The sequence below is a fragment of the Condylura cristata genome, unplaced genomic scaffold (assembly GCF_000260355.1).
Source record: "Condylura cristata isolate star-nosed mole 26May11 unplaced genomic scaffold, ConCri1.0 scaffold00029, whole genome shotgun sequence".
NCBI classification, from domain to species: domain Eukaryota; kingdom Metazoa; phylum Chordata; class Mammalia; order Eulipotyphla; family Talpidae; genus Condylura; species Condylura cristata.
In genome coordinates, this window is record NW_004567130.1 from 17,246,785 (window position 1) to 17,265,192 (window position 18,408).

Consider the following 18,408-nt stretch of genomic DNA (forward strand, 5'->3'; position numbering starts at 1 on the left):
GGAGTCGCCAGGCCACGCGCCCCCTCACTTCTGACCCCAGGCCGCCTGCCACGGCCTCGTCCCTGGGACTCCGCAGCGGCCAGAGCTGCGTCTCGCCCCACGGCCCTGGCTTCGTGCTTGGTTCTCAGTAGTTGCCCTGGGGCTGTTGAGGCGAGTTAGGTGGAGCCGAGTGAATTAATGAGTGGACGAGCCGTGGCCAGGACGTTCTAGACACAACAGCCAGAAAGCGGGGCCCTCGGCTCCACAGCTCAGCGTGAACGGACCGGGGACTCAGTGAGAACCCCCGCTGGAGTCAACCACTGCGTGCAGAGAGCCCCACTTATTCTGGGGACCACAACCAGCTGAGCTCCTCCCAGGGGCCAGGAGGCCAGACGCAGCTCTGGAGCACTGGCACCGGGTCAGAAAGGAGGTGTCCCTCCAAGCACGGCATGTCACCGTGGGCAGACAATAGGAGGCATCCCCAGGGGGACCCTCCTCCCAGAAGTCAGAGGCCCTGTTCTCAGCACCTCAGCCGCTCCCAGCAGTCCCCCTGGCCAGTGTTCCCTTCCCTTCTGCTGGCGGCCGTGCCTGGTGGCCAGCTAGAATCACACTTGCCTAGGTGTTGGCACAGGTGATTTGGGGCCGGGGGTGGGGTGGGGCTTTGGCATCTCCGGGATGGCCCTGCCGGCCAGTGCGAGGGCCAGGAGAGTGCCTGGGCTCCTGAAACAGCAGCAGCGGGCCTGTCCTCAGCTCTGCCCAGGGGCCCTCTGGACACGTGTCCTGCCAAGGGCATCCTGTGGGTTTTTGCTGCAGGAGCAGGAAGCCTGTCTCCAGGGAGAGCTGCGGAAAGGTCAGCCCGTGCCGCGCTGGCAACCCGAGCGCCCCCCTGTTCTGGGGAGATGGCTCCAGGCCTGGTCTCATTTCCGGCCTGGGGCAGTCCCCCAGTCTGCTTTTGCAGACTTCCTCCCAGGGAGGCACATAGGAAAGGCAGCTAGAGCTCTCAGTGACCACCTGACGTCAGAGGCGAGCTAAGGTACAGGATCCTGGGACCCCCGAGCCAGGGAAGCAGTGACCGGCACTGTGTTCTCCCTGTCGGGCCTCAGGTCCGTGGAGCAGCGCCAGGCCCCAGCCCTGCTGTCCACAGTGGGACTTGCATGTGTCCCCCCATCCGGGAACAGGTGACCCCAGCAAAGCAGCTTTTGTGAAAGGTGAAGTAGGGTTCAGGGACTCATCGGGGGTGCTTGTGACTGACCTTGGAAGCAGGTGAACACCTTAATAATGTCAAGGGGGGAGCACGGGGGAGCCCCCACCTCTCCTTTTGTCTCCCCGACTCCCATCTCCCACCAGTGTGCTTCCCGGTTGCTTAAGCTCTGACTTATGGGTCAGTGGGCATCGGCTCCGTGACACAGAGGAGGAGGCCATGGTGGAGGGGCACTGGCTGACTGGCCCTTAACAGGTTGAGGTGGAGCAGGACCCCCCCTCCAGCAGCTTTCTGTGTTCTGCAGGTGAAACAGCCTGAGAGGCCCTTGGGGGTCGCTCGGTTTCTGCAGTGACCGGGCTGGGCTGTTGGTGTGTCCAGCGGCGCAGGTTACGGCTCATTCTGAGTCCGCAAGCAGGAATGTTGGGGTCTGATCCCTGTCCCCCTCCAAATGCCAGACGCCAGGTGGGATCGCATCTTGTACGTGCCACAGGGCGTGCCCTACTCATGATGCCGAGGATGGAACATGCCTTCCCCTGCTGTCTCCCTGGCAGGACAGCTGAGCCACCCCACAGCTCTAGCCAGGACCGTGCGACCGTCCCTCCACGCCTCCTCCACACCCCCCCCCCCGGACCTTCGGTTAAGGAGACGCCAGTTTGTGCTCTTGGTGTGACTGAGTGTCTCTTTGCTGAGCTCCGGGGGGGCCCGGGGGTGGGGGGACAAGGATGGAGCACCTCCCTCCCTCCCAGAGGTTGAGCTGGGACCTGGGCACCCAGGCCGTTGTCACGGGTAGGTGCTGCAATGGAGACAGGTTACAGGGCACCCCTGTGCGGGAGGGCGGCGCTGGCGGGACACCACCAGCTGACCATGGGGGTGGGGGTGGGGGTGGGGGGCTGAAAGACCCAGAAACTAGCCTATAGGAGGCTGAGCGGGCGGAAGAGGGAAGCTGCCAGGCACACATGCAGCTTGGCCAATGCCTCAGCCTTCCTCTTACTGAAATGAGTCAGTAACGTGTCCTCAGGAGGAGGCCGGGGCCGCAAGCTTGGAGTTCTGTGGGAGCCAGGGCCCCCGAGCCCTAACCCATGAGACAGCTTTACTCCAGGGGAAGAAGCGGCAGCAGACCAGGGTCTGAGGAACAGCCGTGACTGCTCGTGCCCCCTCTCTACAGACACAGCCTCGTGCTGAACCCCGGTGCCCGGGGAGCCCCCGACGGCTGGTTTGGCAGAGGTCACGTGGTGGACTGAGGTTGAGGCCTTGCCTTGGGGGTCAGCGTGGCCTGGTGTAGGCTCGGGCAGGAGGAAGCTGCTGGCCCGGCCACCTCAGACCTCCAGCCGGGGAGGCTCATCTGCGCCCCCTCCCCCAAACCGCTGCATCTCCCTGGGAGCCCGAACCCCCTTGAGGCCCCCGCTGTCTTCTCCCCACCCGCCTCAAGCTTCCTAGGATGCCTGGAACACTGTGCGCTCTCATTAGGCTCTTTTAATGAAACACAATTACTCTGGATTACCCCAGGCCAAGTTTAGCCCCGAATCACTGTCCTCGCTGCTCGCGACAGTTTGAGGCCACCACATGGCCACCACCGAGGCTGCGGGGCTCGGGAACACAACCTGATTTCACATTAACCCAAGGGGACTAGAACCAGGAAGGGCAATTCTGCTATTTTTGGAGAATCACATTTTGTACTCTCACTCTGAATGCGCGGAGTCTTCGTGTCCTACCTACCGTTCCCTGCTCTCTAGCGTGACAGTGAGGGGGAAGGGAGGGCGCGCATGAGGATAACAGCCAACACAGGCATATTATGTGCCAGGCGGCGTTCTAAGCATTAAACTTAATAGTTCATTCAGTCTCTTCCCATCCGTCCTCTGCTGCTGCCTGTCTTTTACGGGAGGAAGCAGGCTCAGAGAGGTTAAGCATCTTGCCCAGGGTCACACAGCTCACAGTGGGAGAGCCGAGACTCGAGCCGGGTGCACAGCTGAGCCCCCAGACTCCCGGGCTGTCTTACCGCTTAGAGGGAAAAGCCTTCCCCAGAGGAAATGAGAATGCGTGAGGGAGAGGGAACTCGTGGCAATCTTACAAGGAATGGGGACCTCCTCAGGCCTTGTGGGACACAGGAAGGTGAGGGAGAGACACAAGTCTGAAGGCTGGTGCTGGGGAAGGCGGCGATGCTCTGCCTCCTCCCAGGCTCTCTTCTCCCCTTCTTCTAACTGAGCTCAGCTTCCCCCAGATGCCACCCCCGGCTGCCCCTCCCCACCATGGCCCTGGGACCAGGGCTCCTCGGGGACCCTGGCACCAGGATGGAATACCCAACACGCCAGACTCCCCACCAATCTCTCTCCCCCATCTTCAACCCCCAGCTCCCCCACTCAGGCTGTTTCTCTGCCTCGCCAGCTGAGAACGCGTGTGTTTTAAAGCTCTGAATGGGCCATTTCGGCTCGGAGTCCAGATGCATTTTTATATCCACATGGAAAAAAAAAAAATGCAGAGGCTCTGCTGGCAGTCAGAAAGACTTTTTTAAATTAAAGTTAAAAAAAAGGGGGGGGGAAGGAAAAGTTTCCCGCACCTGGCCCTTCTCAAAAGCACAGAGAACAAAGCCTTTCTTTAACTTGGCAACATGGGCAGTTTCTACAAGACATAGGTCCCTCCGCAGCTTTTCCGATCCCTCGGCTGAAGGAATATGCGTTCGGCCCCACCCTCAGGCTCGCTGTGAGCCCCAGCTCGGCCTCCTGTACAGACAAGGGGACCGAGGCTCAGGCAGGCCCGTTGGCTTCACCCATGGTCACGGTGTCATCTGCCTCAGGCTCTGTGACGAGCCCACAGGCTGGGGGGCTCAGAGCAACACAAATCTGTTATGTCACAGGCGAGAAACCAGAAGCCCAAGATCAAGGTGTCAGGCAGGGTTTCCCCTGCTGAGGGAAAATCTGTTTCCTGCCACCTTCTGAGCTTCCGGTAATAGCCCAAGAGAAGCTGTGGCCACCTCAGGCCAGAAGGGCCCTTAGGCAGGTCACCCCAGTCTCTGCCTCAGTCTTCATTTAGCTGTGTCTCTTACCGGGAATCCTCAGCTTAATGTAACTCCTCACATCTGCACAGACCTGTATTGCCTGGGGTCACTCCCCGAAGCAACAAGTTTCCTTTCGGGGGGACACAGCCAACCCCTAAAAGTCCTGTCATGTGGCGGCCAGACCAGGGCCCTTTGGTTCCAGCCTGCTTCATCTAGCACGAGGGATGTGCCGCTGCTCCCTGTTCCTACCAGATGGCACCACTGCTACCCACGGGCAGTAGGAGAAGGCGCCCTTGGGCCCCGCTGTGCTACAGGCCCACCTGAGGCACCCACCTCAGACCCAGCACTGACCCAGCGCCCACGCTGAGACACCTCCCACCAGCACCACAGGAGAGCTGCCGGGTCAGATCTCACAGGCCGTGGTAGATCAGTGTGCCCGTGTCATTCCCACTTTATAGATGAGTAAGCTGAGGCCTGGCGGGTTTATCTCACCGGCCGAAGATCTCGAAGCTGGAAGTGCAGCTTCAGCCCCAGCCAGGCCGGGGCAGCTCCAGAGAGCAAGCTCAAGGTCGCAAGCGCGGGGCCTCGGAAGCAGAGTGCTAAGAGCCCCGTGCCTGCATTTAGCGTCAGGCCTTGGGGGTGAACAGGAGCACACCCCAAGGTGGGAATATGTGAAGTATCCAGAATGGGCTTCTCCACACAGACCGCCAGCTGCTGGGAGCCAGGTTGTGTGAGGCGCGCTCCAGAGAAATATGGACTTTGTTTGGGGGGGGACAAGAATGACATTCTGAGCCTAATCGTGGCCATGGCTGCAGGACTGTGAAGACGCCACAGGCTGTTGCCCAGGGCACGTGCGATGTGCGGCCCACGTACAGCGTGGGGGCCACGTCTCAGTGAAGCCGTCACGAGGCAGAAAGCGAGGGGGAGTGAAGCAGGGTGCGCGGCCAGGTGGGCCCCCAGAAGGGCAGGGCCCACGGAGGGCAGTGTCCCTACGCAAGGGGCCGGCGTGGTTGCCCTCGAGTGGCCAGCCAGGGCCATGGGGCTGCTGCCAACGTCAGGGGCGGGAGTCCGGCGCCGGTAGGGTCTGCAGGGAGACCGCCTCCCGGTCAGCACAGCGGCGGTGCGTGGACACGCCACCCTGGCCGCTCACTCGTCAAGTGGCCAGCGGCTCCCCAGACCGGGCGTGTACAGGCCGGAACCTGTGGCTGGAGCTTGGTGCGGGCTCACCCCGAGCCAGCACGCTGCTCCATTGCCTGTCCCCTCTCCGCAGAGGGCCTTCAACGCCCTGTGTCACAGCACCCACCTGTACGGCCGGAGGCTGGTGCTGGAGTGGGCCGACGCGGAGGTGAGCCTGCAGGCGCTGCGGCGGAAGACAGCTGAGCACTTCCACGGTAAGAGCCCCAGGGGCCGCCGGGAGGCCCCCACCCCGTGCCTCTCCTCCCACCCAGATCCCGCTGACCCCACCCAGGCTGGGAAAACCATAAACCATGCTTCTCCGGTCATTGGGAGCCCCGGCAGGACTTCGGGGAGAACAGGGGAGCGTGTCGGCATGTAACCTCCCACCGCCCTCTGGCGCCACGGCGCACAGCTCACCGCCCTCCCACCCCAGCGCTCTCTGTCCAGGGGCTGGGGCTGGCCCTGGGCCACTCGCCTGATCTCCATTCTCCCTGCCTGTCCTTTCCCGGACCGCCATGCTCACCTTGTTGAAGGGCCCCTAGGGATGCTGAGCCCCATTGCTGCTTCAGCCCTTCCCAGACAGTGGGCGTGAGCCCCTGGTGTCCCAGCGCTGGGACCACGGGTCCTGGGAACGTTGTTGGGCCCAAAGGGGACTTTGGCGCCCACAGAGGGGGCCCGAGGTTGGCGCTCGCCTAGCACAGGGCGATGGGAGGCAGGCGTGGCTGGAGGGGGAGCGGCGATGGAGTCCTGGTGGCTGCGTGTGTTTGCTCGGGCCTGGCCTGTGGCAGTCAGTCGGAGGAGAGGAGACGGGCAGTAAGCAGGGTGAGAGGAAGCCGGAGCAGCCACGCTGGCACGTGAAAGGCCGAGGGGTGCTGGATGCACAGCCTGCCCTTCCCCCTCTCTCCTGTATGAAGATGGAGCCTGGAGCCCCGACATGATCACTTTCTGCCCCAGCCGGTGACACCTGGCTTTTCCAGTTAGGCCTCGACTTAGGCTGGGGTCCCCCTCTGGGGTGTGGGGCTCTCGAGCAAGCAGGGTTTCTGAGCAATGTCTTGAGCAACATCTCAACACTGGGACCCCACAAGTGTTCTGTGACCTCCAGAGACAGGATGGAAGCCCTTTGATTGTAGCCCAGCCACCCCTTTCCCACCCCATTCCACCCTGGTACCCCCACACTCTTAAGAATTCAGTGCTCCCCAGATGCTGCCAGGACCCTCTGCTCTGAATGTCTTGCCCCTTGGTTCTTTGTTTTTATGTGGCAAATGTCTATCCAGACTTTGGGGCCCAGGTCCAACGAAAGCTCCTCCAGGAAGCCTCCCCGCACCCCTCACCCCCATAGCCATCATTGCCCCGACCTCTGTTCTCCCCGCTCTCCCCACGCTTCCTTGCCCTGGCGTCATTTACATCCTTATGGCTCTCACCCTCACCAGCCCGTGCCCCCCCCGACCCCGGGCAGAGGCCCTGCCGTGCTCCCCTTAATCAGCTATCAGCTCACTAGGGGCCCCCGTGCCTGGCACCGGCCAGGCCCTCCATGAGAGGCTGGGCAGTAAATCAACAAAAGCAGCCGAGGAAACAGAAACAGCCTAATACAGACTCACGAGCCACCACTCAATAAAGTCCCCAAATCCTGACATGCAGAAAGAAAATCTGTCCTCATCGACAGTCCCTGACAGGCCCAAATGCAGCCGTCGGCAAATGTTTGTGTAAGGGGCTCTCCCGCTCCGGCCCGTGCAGGTGTGCAGCCTCAGCACTTCCGCCCACCCTGGAGACCAGCCCCCTTCAATAAATTGAGTCCACAAAGACAGCATTATGGCCTCACCCCAGCGGGAAGATGCGCTCGTCGAATTTCTGTGGGATGGGCCGTCCCGTGACCACTTCACAGCCGCAGGCCGAGGCCCTGACCGGAGCAGCTGTGTTCATGACAGTGACAGGGTGGTGGTTTAGTCGCTTGTCTTTCGTGAGCCCCCAACAGCTCTGGAGACGGCAGGTGGGCTCCCCTCCACAGTTGAGAGGATCCGTCTGTCTGCCTTAGGTGTGTGGCCTGCTGGTCTCACTTGTCGTGGCAGTAGTGGAGACTGCCATCTCCCTTTTACAGCCCCGGAGCGGGTCAGACTTGCCCAAGGTCACTCAGCAGAGCTGGGACTGACTCCAGGCCAAACTTGAGCCTCCCCGGAGCCTCTCCCCGACCCCCACGTGCCACGTTGCCCTAGCAGGTGCCGGTTCAGAATAGCCCTGGGCCTTCATGACATCTGAGGTGTGGCTATAGCTCTGTGGCTTCCTTCATCTTGACTAATTCAGACTCCAAACCCAGAATCCTTCCGGAAATGGAAGAAATGAATAATAAATCGTCACCAGCGGTGTCTGTGGTTCTTCCCAACTGACACATGTGTCCTGGTGAAAGATGCCCAGTGCCTGCAGGGCCCAGCTGCAGAGGAGGGATAGGGCCCCCCTAAGGCCAGTGTTGCACTTGGGAGCCAAGCCCCTTGTGTGGGGGCACGTTGGCCCCCGTGTCCTGAAGAGCCTTCAGCACTGAGCTGACTAACCAGGTGTGTGGGCAGCAGACTCGCAGAGACCCTCCCCAGCGCCCGCTGGGTGGGCAGGGCCCAGTAGGGGCCGACTTCACCCTGTGGGATGGCAGGTGCAGAGGTGGTGAATAATAAATCGTCACCAGCGGTGTCTGTGGTTCTTCCCAACTGACACATGTGTCCTGGTGAAAGATGCCCAGTGCCTGCAGGGCCCAGCTGCAGAGGAGGGATAGGGATAGGTGCAGGGGCGAGCACTAAGGAGGTGCTGCCACCCCTCCCCCACGTGCAGGGGAGTAGGGATTCCCTGGGATCCAGGGCTACCGGATTGGCACCCCGTCCTCTGAGTGGGGGGAATTGCCTGCTGTTCTCTGTTCCTGCCAGGCCCAGGGGTCAACCCTCAGGGACAGAGCAGGGCAGGCTGGACCTGGGACCCATGAACCAGCATATGTGGGGACCCACGAGTGTCGGGTGGATGGCTGGGGTGGGCCCTGCTTGGAGAGTGGGGGGGGTGCATGCTGGGATCCATCTGGGGGATCTCCCACAAGCACATGGTGTTTGACTTCCCCCATCTGGAGCATAAAGAGGCAGCAGAAAGGTGGGCTTAGAGCTTGAGGGCCACCGTGTCTGAAATGAGTGACCACCGTGGACTGCATTGCTCCTTAATCAAGACATACGTGATCTCTTTTTTAATAAAAGGTCGCAGTCTTGAAAACACAGCGAGACGTGAGACAGGGATTTTTCACCAGGACTCATGAGGTCTTGACCTTCTGGGTCCTAGTCTGGGGCCGACCTGGGGCCCTGAGAGCACCCTGAACAATGCTGTTGCGTGTGTGTGTCTCTGTCTGTCTGTCTGTCTCTGGCATCTCTGTGTTTATATCTCTGGCCCAGGAATCTGTTGCCTTCAGATTTTCTGGAAGCACCTGGTCCCTGAAAGGTTAGTTTTAGGAAAATGACCATTAGCTGTGGAGTCAGCAGGACCTGGATTCTGTCACTTCCTCAGTGTCCAGCAGCCTCTGGGCCTCTGTGTCCTCATTTGTGGGGCAGGCTCCTTAGAGAATTGTTGGTTTGGGGGGTGAGCATCCAGAGTGGTGCCATTCCCACTCACAGCCTAACGCACCCTCACAGTCCCTTGCCTAAGCACCCAGGGAGGAGACGTGGAAACAAGGTTTGAACTCAGCCACAGGTGCTGCGGCAGTGCCAGGCCCTGCCCCCGAGCCAGGGTCCATTTGATCTCCGGACACACAGTGCTAATAGGGCTGCTGGCCCCCTGCCCTCCTGGCTGGGCCCTTCCCCCCACTCTGTGCCCTTTCCCTGTGGTGAAAAATACCTAGCTCATTTGTGTTGAAATCCGCATTGTGCCGAGCTTGCAGGCGCTGGCGGACTCGGGCAGGTGGGATCCATGCCCAGATCCCTCCCCACCTTGACCTCTGCCAGGAAGGCACTCAGGCCTCAGGTGGAGGCCCGGCCCCACTGCCCAGACCCAGCGCCAAGGCCACGACCCAGGGCTCCCTGGGGAATGTGGCCGGGAACAACAGGCGAGAGTGCCCGGCGCCCCAAGCCTCGGCGCCAGCCGGAGGTGTCTGGGTGGGCAGCGTGCGGGCTCCGGCTCCAGACAGCCACAGCGAGGCTGGCGTGGTGGTGTGTTCTCGCACGTTTACCACAGCCCGGGGCTCGCCAGGGAGCTTCCCACCCCCGGGACCAGCCTCTCGGAGCCCCAACGCTCCGTGAGCCAGGCGGTGCCCGCTGTCATCACTGTTGCTGCCGCATCAGCCAGCGCCTGCTCTGTGTCAGGTCCCCGGAGCTTTCCCAGGCAACAGCCTTGCACAACACCGGGTGATAGCTCCTGTCGTCTGCCTCTTTCACAGTTAAGGAAACTGAGGCACAGAGAATAGACAGTTTGCCCAGGGGCGCCCAGCTCTCAGAGGCAAAGTCGGGGCTCCCCTGCCCTCCCTTCAGGGCCGTGTGTGCTGCTCCCCTCTGCTCACCCCCGCGTGCATCTCCACCTGCCTGGCCTCCGCTTTGGGGTCTGCCCAAGTGGCTGGGGTGCCTTCCTCCTCAGGGGAGTCACGGGGTGGTCGTGTGACCTGTCAGGCAAGCCAGGCCATGGGGGAGGCCCTGGAGACTGACGCCCGGTGTTTATAAGGCTGGACAGCACCGAGCGGGGGAGGGTGTGCACGTGTCGCGCACGTGTCAGGAGACAGAGCTGGCCTGGGCGTGCCCAGGTGTGTCTGCCCCGACTCTCGGCCCTTCCTGGTCCCATCGCCCGTGTCAGCGCCAGCCTGTGCCTGGCGAGTGTGGGAAGCTTTCAGTACCTGTAGGGAGGAGGAGGGGAGCGGGAGGCGGGCGGCCCTCCTAACAGCTTGCCTTCCAAACGCACTGGCTGCGCTTCGGGGCCCTGGCCGCAGCCCCCGGGACCTGCTCAGCCCCCAGCCCCCCCCACCCGTCACCCACGTCATTGGTGGCCGAGCACCTTCCCTGCCCGTGGGCGCTAATGAAATAAAGACCCGTCCGCCCGGGCAGCGAAGAGCAGGCCTCTGCGAGTCGTGCGAGAAGTCCCCCCGCGCGGGCCGCACCCTTGACCCACGCCAAGGGAGTCCGAAGGGAATCAGAGCCGCCCCATCCCCAGCCCTCCCCCTCCGCCCCTGCCCGCCCTCCCCCCGCCACCCTTCTCATCTCCAGCCCCAGCCCCTGCCAGGTGAACTGCTATTCTTCAGGGCCTTGCATGTAGGAGGGTGAAAAGAGAGAGCAAGGAGGGAAGAAAGGGGAGAGTCCACCACCGGCTGTGTCCCTTTCTTCCCGAGCGTGTTACAAGCCAGCAGGGTCGCGGCATCGAGAAGCTTTCAGGGCCCGGCAGGCCGCGGTACCTGCGAGCGCCGCAGAGAATATAATGGTGCCGAGGCAATCCGCCCGCACAACCCTCTGTTTCCGAGCGCCGGCGCCGGGGAGGCCTGGGCAAACAGGCTTTTATTTGGCCGGGAGCTCAGCTCCGCTTCCCGGCGTTGTCTTATTCCAGCTGGGAGGACTGATGGGCTGTGGTTAGCGGGTGCGCCTTTCACCTCCGGCGCTGGCGGCGCAGACATGACCGGCATGGCAAGTGGCTGGCAGGCGCCGGCCGGGGCCGAGCCAGCGGGCCCCAGCCCTGCCTCAGGCCTCGGCCCAGGTGTGGACTTGTCCCTGACACCCCTTTTCCCCTCAGGTTTCTCATCGCACCCTCCACTTCACCTTCCTGGGGCCTCGTGGCCTGCAGGTGGTGTTCACCCACGTGCCCGTTTTATTCTGGGGGCCCCTCACCCGCCGTCAGCTTCCGTCGAAACCTATCACAGAGAATAGGGTCCTGGGGGAGCGGGGCCCCATACACCGATATGTTGAATGGTCCTATTGTATCAGTTCCCGTTGCCTATCTGCCGGGCCTCAGGGGCCAAACTCGCTCGCAGGTGTATAGGGAGAAGCATGGTGTCTGCAGGGCTCTAGCTAACCGCCCTTCTGCATCCACTGGGGTCTGCGAATGAGTCCCCGGGGGTGGGGGGGCCATTCTATCTTTTCTCTCCAAAGCTTTATTCGCCACGGGAACAGGCCCTCTCTGTCCCCTTATGGGGTGCAACTGACTCATTGGGGGTGAATAGACGAAGAGCTACTCATCGGGCTGGCGTGTACTGGCTGAGCACCTCACATACACGGGCGCTGCAGAGCTTCCATACAGCTCGTCTCCACTGTCGCCCCACAGGGAGGGTGGCCGGCACTCCAGGGCCCGTGGCTGGGAAGGCACGTGGCCAGGCCCGCAGCCTGGTGCGTAGCCGGAAGTGCCAGACCTGTGGCCTCGAAACCCCAGCAGCCCAAAGTGTGGCCATTGTGTGGCTTCTCATTAAAGATCAAGTCAGGTGAAGAAGAAAGGAAGGAGGAGAGGGAACTCCTCCACGTGAGGGGAGCAATTCCCAGTGGTCTCGCAGACTAATTTTAGCCCGGGGGACACAGCTCCCAGGAGGGGGGTTTTATCCCTGTTTTTCCAGGGTGCAAACTGAGACCCAGAGAAGGCCAGTGACTCGCCCAAGACCACACAACCTCCAACACTAAAACAGCAGTATCCCTGTTGCACCACTCTACACCCAGCAGATCCAGGCTCCTGGAAGCTTCAGCCCACAGCCAAACCCAGCCTGCAGCCTCGCCAGTTGGGTTTTGGGGACACGCTTGTGCTCACATGTGGCTGATCTCTCACACAAGGGCAGTGTTGAGCCAGTAGGTTACTACCTGCCTCCGTGACCCCCCTTCCCTCAGAGAGCCCCCAGAGCTGGAGCATCCTCACCCCCTAACTAGAGCCCTCAGCTTCCCCAGCAAGAGCCCGTCACGCCGCTTCTCCCATGCTTCATTTCGCTCGCGCATTCACTCAGTTCTTTAAAGAGCACTTAATTCACAAGACCTTCCAATATGGAGGACAAAGTCAGGAACAGCGCAAGGCCCCTGCCGCACGTGGCTGACCCTCGACCCAAGGAAAGACAGATGAGAAAACAGGAAAACTAGTAAGCGAAGTTCCCTTGCTCAGAAGCCTTGTGGATGAGCTAGGAAGTGTAACACATACCATGTGCCTGGGGGAGGGTGGGGGGCGAGGCGGAGGATTTCAGATGCGGGGGAGGAGAGAGTCTGTGCCGTCTCCACACGGGAGCCAGCGGGGGGGGGGGGGGGGCAGATCTAGCACAGGTGCAAGGGCCCTGGGGCAGAAGCCTTGTGGATGAGCTAGGAAGTGTAACACATACCATGTGCCTGGGGGAGGGTGGGGGGCGAGGCGGAGGATTTCAGATGCGGGGGAGGAGAGAGTCTGTGCCGTCTCCACACAGGAGCCAGCGGGGGGCGGGGGGGGGCAGATCTAGCACAGGTGCAAGGGCCCTGGGGCAGAAGCATGCACACAGCAGCCTCTGCTTGAGAATAGGAACTAGCTGGGCGAGGCTGCAGTGGCTCCCTGTGGGCTCTTGTGGGCGTGGCCGGAAGCCTGGCTTCCATGCAGGATAGGGCGGCGAGAGGGGAATGCTGTGCCTGCTTGGCACAAAAACCAGGCCTCACCCTCTTGCTGTAGGGGGTATGCGGTGGGAATAGGGGTGCCTTGTGGGCTCCCAGCCTCTCGGGACAGGCTGTGTCCAAAGGGTGAGGCCTCCGGGGCTGGGAAGACTAGGCAGGGGTGGTCTGGCTGCTGGGGGAGAGATACCCTCTCCGACCTCCTGGAGCGGTGTCAGGCAACGAGATCTATGAGTTGGGAGCTCAGGGGCGAAGTGGGGACTGAGTTATAAATTTGGAAGTCATCAGCATACAGATGATATTTAAAGCCGTTCCCCATTCACCAGCCCCTCCCGCTTTCCTTAACTTAATCACTCACAGGACAGCACATTTTCAAAAGACGGGGGACCAGGAGAGCCGTTATCCCCACGCCAGCCCTTGCAAATATGCCTCCTTGATCTGGGCCATGAAAACATAATCATCAGGCTTTAAAAATCACAGTCGGCACAGTTCAAGCAAGTATGTGAAGTCACAGAATTTATTATTCAAAATATCCCTGGGCCGTGGATCTTGCCAGCTACCTGGAGACAGGTCCCCGTAAGCCCCGGCCTCATCTTTATTCCTCCATTTGGGTGCCTGTCATTCCCTCCTTAAGACTTCGCTCTGGCTGCCCTGCCTCCAGAGGGTGGGGGCCCCAGGAGGGGGGGGGACGGGGCCACAAAGGGTCTGGACAAGGGAAGGCTATGGGGTGGGGCAGGGGTCCCAGGAGATGTTTCCTTGGGTCACCTCTCGTGTGCAGGGGGTGTTTTTTTCTGCCCCCCAGCTCCCAGGTGGGGGCAGGCAGCACTGGGAGAGGGATTGAAACTAGAGGACACCCCCCCCACCTTTTCCTCACACTCCCCAACCATCTCAGCTGGTGGAGGCAGAATAGAGGGACCCCAAGAGGCAATACTGTCTCGGCCAGGTGCCCCGGGTACCAGCCAGGTGCCAGGGCCGGCTGTGGTGGGGGGAGCCATCACAGGAGGGGGGCTGGAAGCCATCTGAGCAGGTGTCCCCAGGACACCCCTCCCTCCCCCACCCCCCTACTTGAGTCTCTGAGTGTGTTTTGGAAATATTTGCGGGCGCCTGGCAATATCTCGCGCGCCACTCCCCCCTCCCCCGGGAGCGGCTGTCCGTGCGGGGAAGGTACTTGCTCCCAATCCAGCTAAATTGTTATTGACTTGTGTTCTCTGCGCTCTGCAAACATTTCACTCAGCCATCGCCAGCAAGGCCAGGAATCCCCGCTAGGGCTCACGGGGAAACCAGCTGTGCCGGGCCATTTCTCCTGCTCTTCCTCATCGATCACAGAATTAAACTGACAGAAGGAGAATTTCAGAGCGACTTGAGAGGGGAAGGGGCTGGGCCCGGATTGGACGAGGGTTCGGGGACCTGGGGAGCAGAGTGCCGGAAATAGGGGCAGGTGACGTAGCCATCTTGCAGGGTGGTGGCCGGCAGCGGGTGTGGCCTGTGTGGCTTCTGGAAGCTGGACTGACCCACGGCCGAGAGAAACGCAGGGAAGGGGGCTGTGGGACGACCTCATGGCACGTGTGATGCCTGTGGGGCTTTGTGGACAGAGAGGTGCGTGCGGCCTCACTCAGCCATTAGCTGAGCTAAGTCACCAGTCTTTTTTTTTTTTTTTTTGCCTCAAAATAGAAAAGAAAATGATTTTTTTATCCCCACTATTTGCTACCAGAAGCTATAACTAGGAACTCAAGGTACTGGCTTGTCTTGCCAATTTAACCACCCTGGCCCATATGCCCATGAAACCGCCGGAGCCCAGTAGCATGAGTGTTCTTTTCGCCACAGTCCCCACCCCTCCCTATGGTTACCCCCCTGGACCACTTGACTGCCACATTCCCACCTGGCTTCTTGGGGGTTCTGCACAGGCATCATTTCACCCTGGCCCTGTGAGATGTTACAGGTTCTTTCCTTTCAGCCTCTACTCCTAACCTGGGTTCTATACCAAGAGGAAAAGGGACAGTGACGGTCAGCCAAGCCCCTGGAAATGGAAAGAACCCTCCAGACCAGACAGGGAGGCTCCCCGCCTTTCCCTGGTTCCTTTCTCTTTTTTCCTCTGCACCGAGTCACCTTCACCTGGACACTCCCCTCCTCGCAGCCTGCGCAGGCTTCACCAGCATCTGTAACTAATGCAAACACATGCAGGACCAAGCCCGAAAGCCCCCAGGCTTAGCCGGGCCCCACAGCCCTACCACAGGCTAAATCCACCATAATCCAGGCCAGAGCGCCTTGCCGGCCCCCGCGGGTAGGGAGCTGCAGCCCTGCTGCCTGGAACTGCTGCGTGCACACCCCGGGCACCCGCACTGTCCAGAGCATCGAGCAGGCCAGCCTGCCCACTACCCCCTTCTCCTGCCGCCCAGAAAGCCAGTGTCCCCAGCACTGGGATGCGTAACAGCAGCGATTAGCACAGTCTGGGTAGCAATGCCCACTCCAGGCTCTCTGCACAGCACCTCTGGGGGAGGGGCCAGGCATCCGTGGATTTCTAGATTGTTCTGTGGGGCATGGGTTTGAGGATCAGTGGCCCCTTGTGAAAATGGCTGCTGTAGGCAAGTAGACGCTACTCCGCAGCCTGTGTCATGCTTTTCCTACCGAGTTCCACCGGGCCACGGGCGTCACGGGGCGAGGGGAGGGTCCTGGAGCCAGCCCCCATGTGAGCACCAGGCCCCATTGGGAGGCTTGTGGCGTCCCCAAAGGCCTAGAAGCAGGAGGGTGGGAAGGCCTGCTTCCACGTCAGCAAATGGAACAGCGCTGTTCACTGGTGGCTTCCCGCAAGCCCACAGCCGCCCTGGGGAGGCACCGCCTCTCCACAAAAGCAGGGCCGGGGCTCCTCTGGCGCAGTCAGTTCTCAGCCCTCGGCACCCACTGGCTGCGGCATCTCAGCGACTCGGCTCTTGGGGTGTCGTACCCCACTTGTGGTCACCTTCAGCACGTCTGGCCCCTGCGTGCCCAGCTCGCGGCTGGTGCTCTCATGCCTCATCCCTGGTCTCCTCTGCAGGGGCGCCCCTCCCCCAGAGAGTAACTTGGGGAATTCTGACAAGACCAGGAACCAGGGGCGCAGTGCTGGGGTCCCTGCTGTTGCCCCAGCGTGGCCTCCAGGGCTGGTGTTATCCTTGGGGTTTTCTTCCTGGTCATGTCCTCACACCGGGCTTGACACCGTCTGTTCATGAGTTGCAGTGCTGAATGACAGAAGGGGAGCCCCTGGGGGGCCCCATGAAATAAGGGCGCTGTCCCCACTGACCAGATGGAAACACCAAGGCGTGGGGGTAAGCCGCTCCCGCCAGGTGTGCCCAGGGCGGGCGCCCACCTGTGGCTGAGCCTGGGCTCCCACCTCACACCTGCTCCCAGTGGGGCCGCCCTGGCCTGGGCAGCTCCTGTCCGGTCAGTCCACGCCCTGAAAAGCACTCATTTCATGAGTCTAGTGTGTGGATTGGAACCCTGGGGTGCAGACTCTGAGAGCTTCAGGGTCTGCCTGTGGGGGCTCCTAGCTCAGGTGGGGTCTAGCCCAGGCCAGCTCTCAGAGTGCCCCGACTAGATGTCATATCGGGTGCTCCCCCAGGTTGGGAAAGGCAGGTGCCCTGTGTCCCCCCGATAGCCTGGGACAGCAGACTACTAAGTCTGAAGGTTGTGGACCCCTTGTTTGTGCCAGGAAACCTCCCTGCTCTCCGACCAGCCTTCCTCCTTGTGGGGTGGGGGGAGCCGCACCCTCTCAGCCAGGCCTGTGCGGCGGGCTCTGGCCCGAGTGTAGCAGAGACCTGCTGCATGGACTGGCACTTTGCAGTGTGCCGAAGCCTCGCCTGTCCTTTGTCTCAGGCACCCAGAAGGGCAGGAGGGAGAGGAAGAAGCCCACCAGGGTCCCTCCCCAGAGCTGGGTGGCCACATCTAGAACTGTCCCCCGAGGCGAGGAGCCAGAACGCGTGTCCCCGTTACCCCTTGACCCACTTCGTTGTGGTTCTCCCTGGGCTTCCACGCCTGCCCCTGTGGCCAGAGAAAGCCCTGGACCGTGAGGCGGTGTGGGGGGGCAGGGGGTGACCGCAGTGTCCCACAGTTGCCTGCTGGTGCTGTAAGTGACCGCCAGGAGCGGAGCGCCCACAGCGCCCTGGCATTTGCCCTGTGCTGTCCCGGCTCACAGAGGGGTGACAGGTTCTGTGCATGACAGGAAGAAGCACTGACCTCGGTGGAGCCCTGCCAGCGTGCTGGGCGCGGGGGCCCGGGCAGGGTGTATTTGCTCTTGAGTACACTCGGGCGCAGAGAGGCGGGGGCGCGGGAGCACGGGGGTCCTGATGCAGTTCCGTAACCAGAGGGGAAGCCCCCGCCCCAGGTGGCCCAGCCGGGAGCAGCCGCCTTGGCGCCTGGCAGCCTGGCTCCAGCCTCCTGGCCGATCTGGCTGCCCGTCCCAGGCCGCTGCGTCTCCCGCTCCCCTCGCCCCGACCGGTGCTGTTCTCCCGGCTCGCTTTTCCTCAACGCGCTGCCTCCGGAACAAAACCCCACGAAGCGCCTTCTCTTGTCCCCCTGGCAGCCCCGCCCGCCCACCCGCGCCTCTCTCTGTGCCTGGCTCTGCCTTCCACGCAGGGCGGCCGCGCCAGCCAGGGACGGGAAGGAGACGCGGGCTGGCATTCTGTCAAGGAATTAATTGAAAAATAAAATCATTAGATGGGAACTCCAGAAATGCAAAATGGTGGTGGGGGGAGAGAGAGGGGGCAGGACTGGGGGGTTGTTGGGGGCTGGCTGAGCTTTTTGTCAAGTTAATTTCTCGGGTATTGATGTTTGGTGACATTTCACTTGTTGTTTATCTTCGGGTGCAGCTGTAATATGGAGAGAAAATGCACAGCTTGTTTCGTTTATTTATTTTGCACCTTTCTCCAGTTCTGCATTGTGTTTGTTTGGTGAAAACCCACTGAGGCTTTTGATGTCGGGGAACTGGGATTTCAGCAGCTGTTCCCTGAGAGCGGGGTTCTCTGCCTGCAGGCAGGGTTAGCGGGGGTGCCGGGCGTGGGGGGTGCCAGGTGTCGCCGGGCGGGGACTCGGGGCACAGTGGTGTCTCTGGAAGGGGGGTGGGGGGCCTGGCCCCAGCCAGACCCAGCAGGCCCCCAAGGGCAGCACTGTCCCTGAGTCCCGAGCCCCCGGACTCGCCACACTCCGGGCACAAACGGACTAATGTTCGCAGCCACCGGGGAGAGGGTCCGCCTTGGGGCGCAGCCGAGGAAACTGAGGCCACGCGGCCGAAATGACTCGCCTCAGGCCACTCGGCCAGTAGGTGCAGAACTGGGACCACAGGAGCCCGGCCTTCCAGGACGTGGCGTTCGTGGTCCCCGGACCCACCTCCCGTGCCCCTGCAGCCTGGACACCCCTGTGCCTCTGCTTCCCCGTCTGCGAGCGAGCGGCTGAGGGGGTGCTGCCCTCTGTGGCCTGAGGCGCCGGAGCACTTCACTCGTCACCTGCTGCTCCACTGGCCGCCCTGGGACCGTCCCTCGCTCTGGGCCCTCGCTGCCCCCACA

At 61.6% G+C, this 18,408-nt stretch overlaps 1 protein-coding gene across 1 annotated transcript in view; it reads left to right on the top strand.

The window, feature by feature from the left end:
• RBM19 (RNA binding motif protein 19) overlaps window positions 1–18,408 on the top strand; it is a 104,694-nt gene that overhangs the window by 76,482 nt on the left and 9,804 nt on the right. The window contains exon 23 of the mRNA XM_012731157.1: window positions 5,443–5,563. Within this exon, the coding sequence (XP_012586611.1) occupies window positions 5,443–5,563 (121 nt within the window). The remainder of the gene's footprint in view (window positions 1–5,442; window positions 5,564–18,408) is intronic.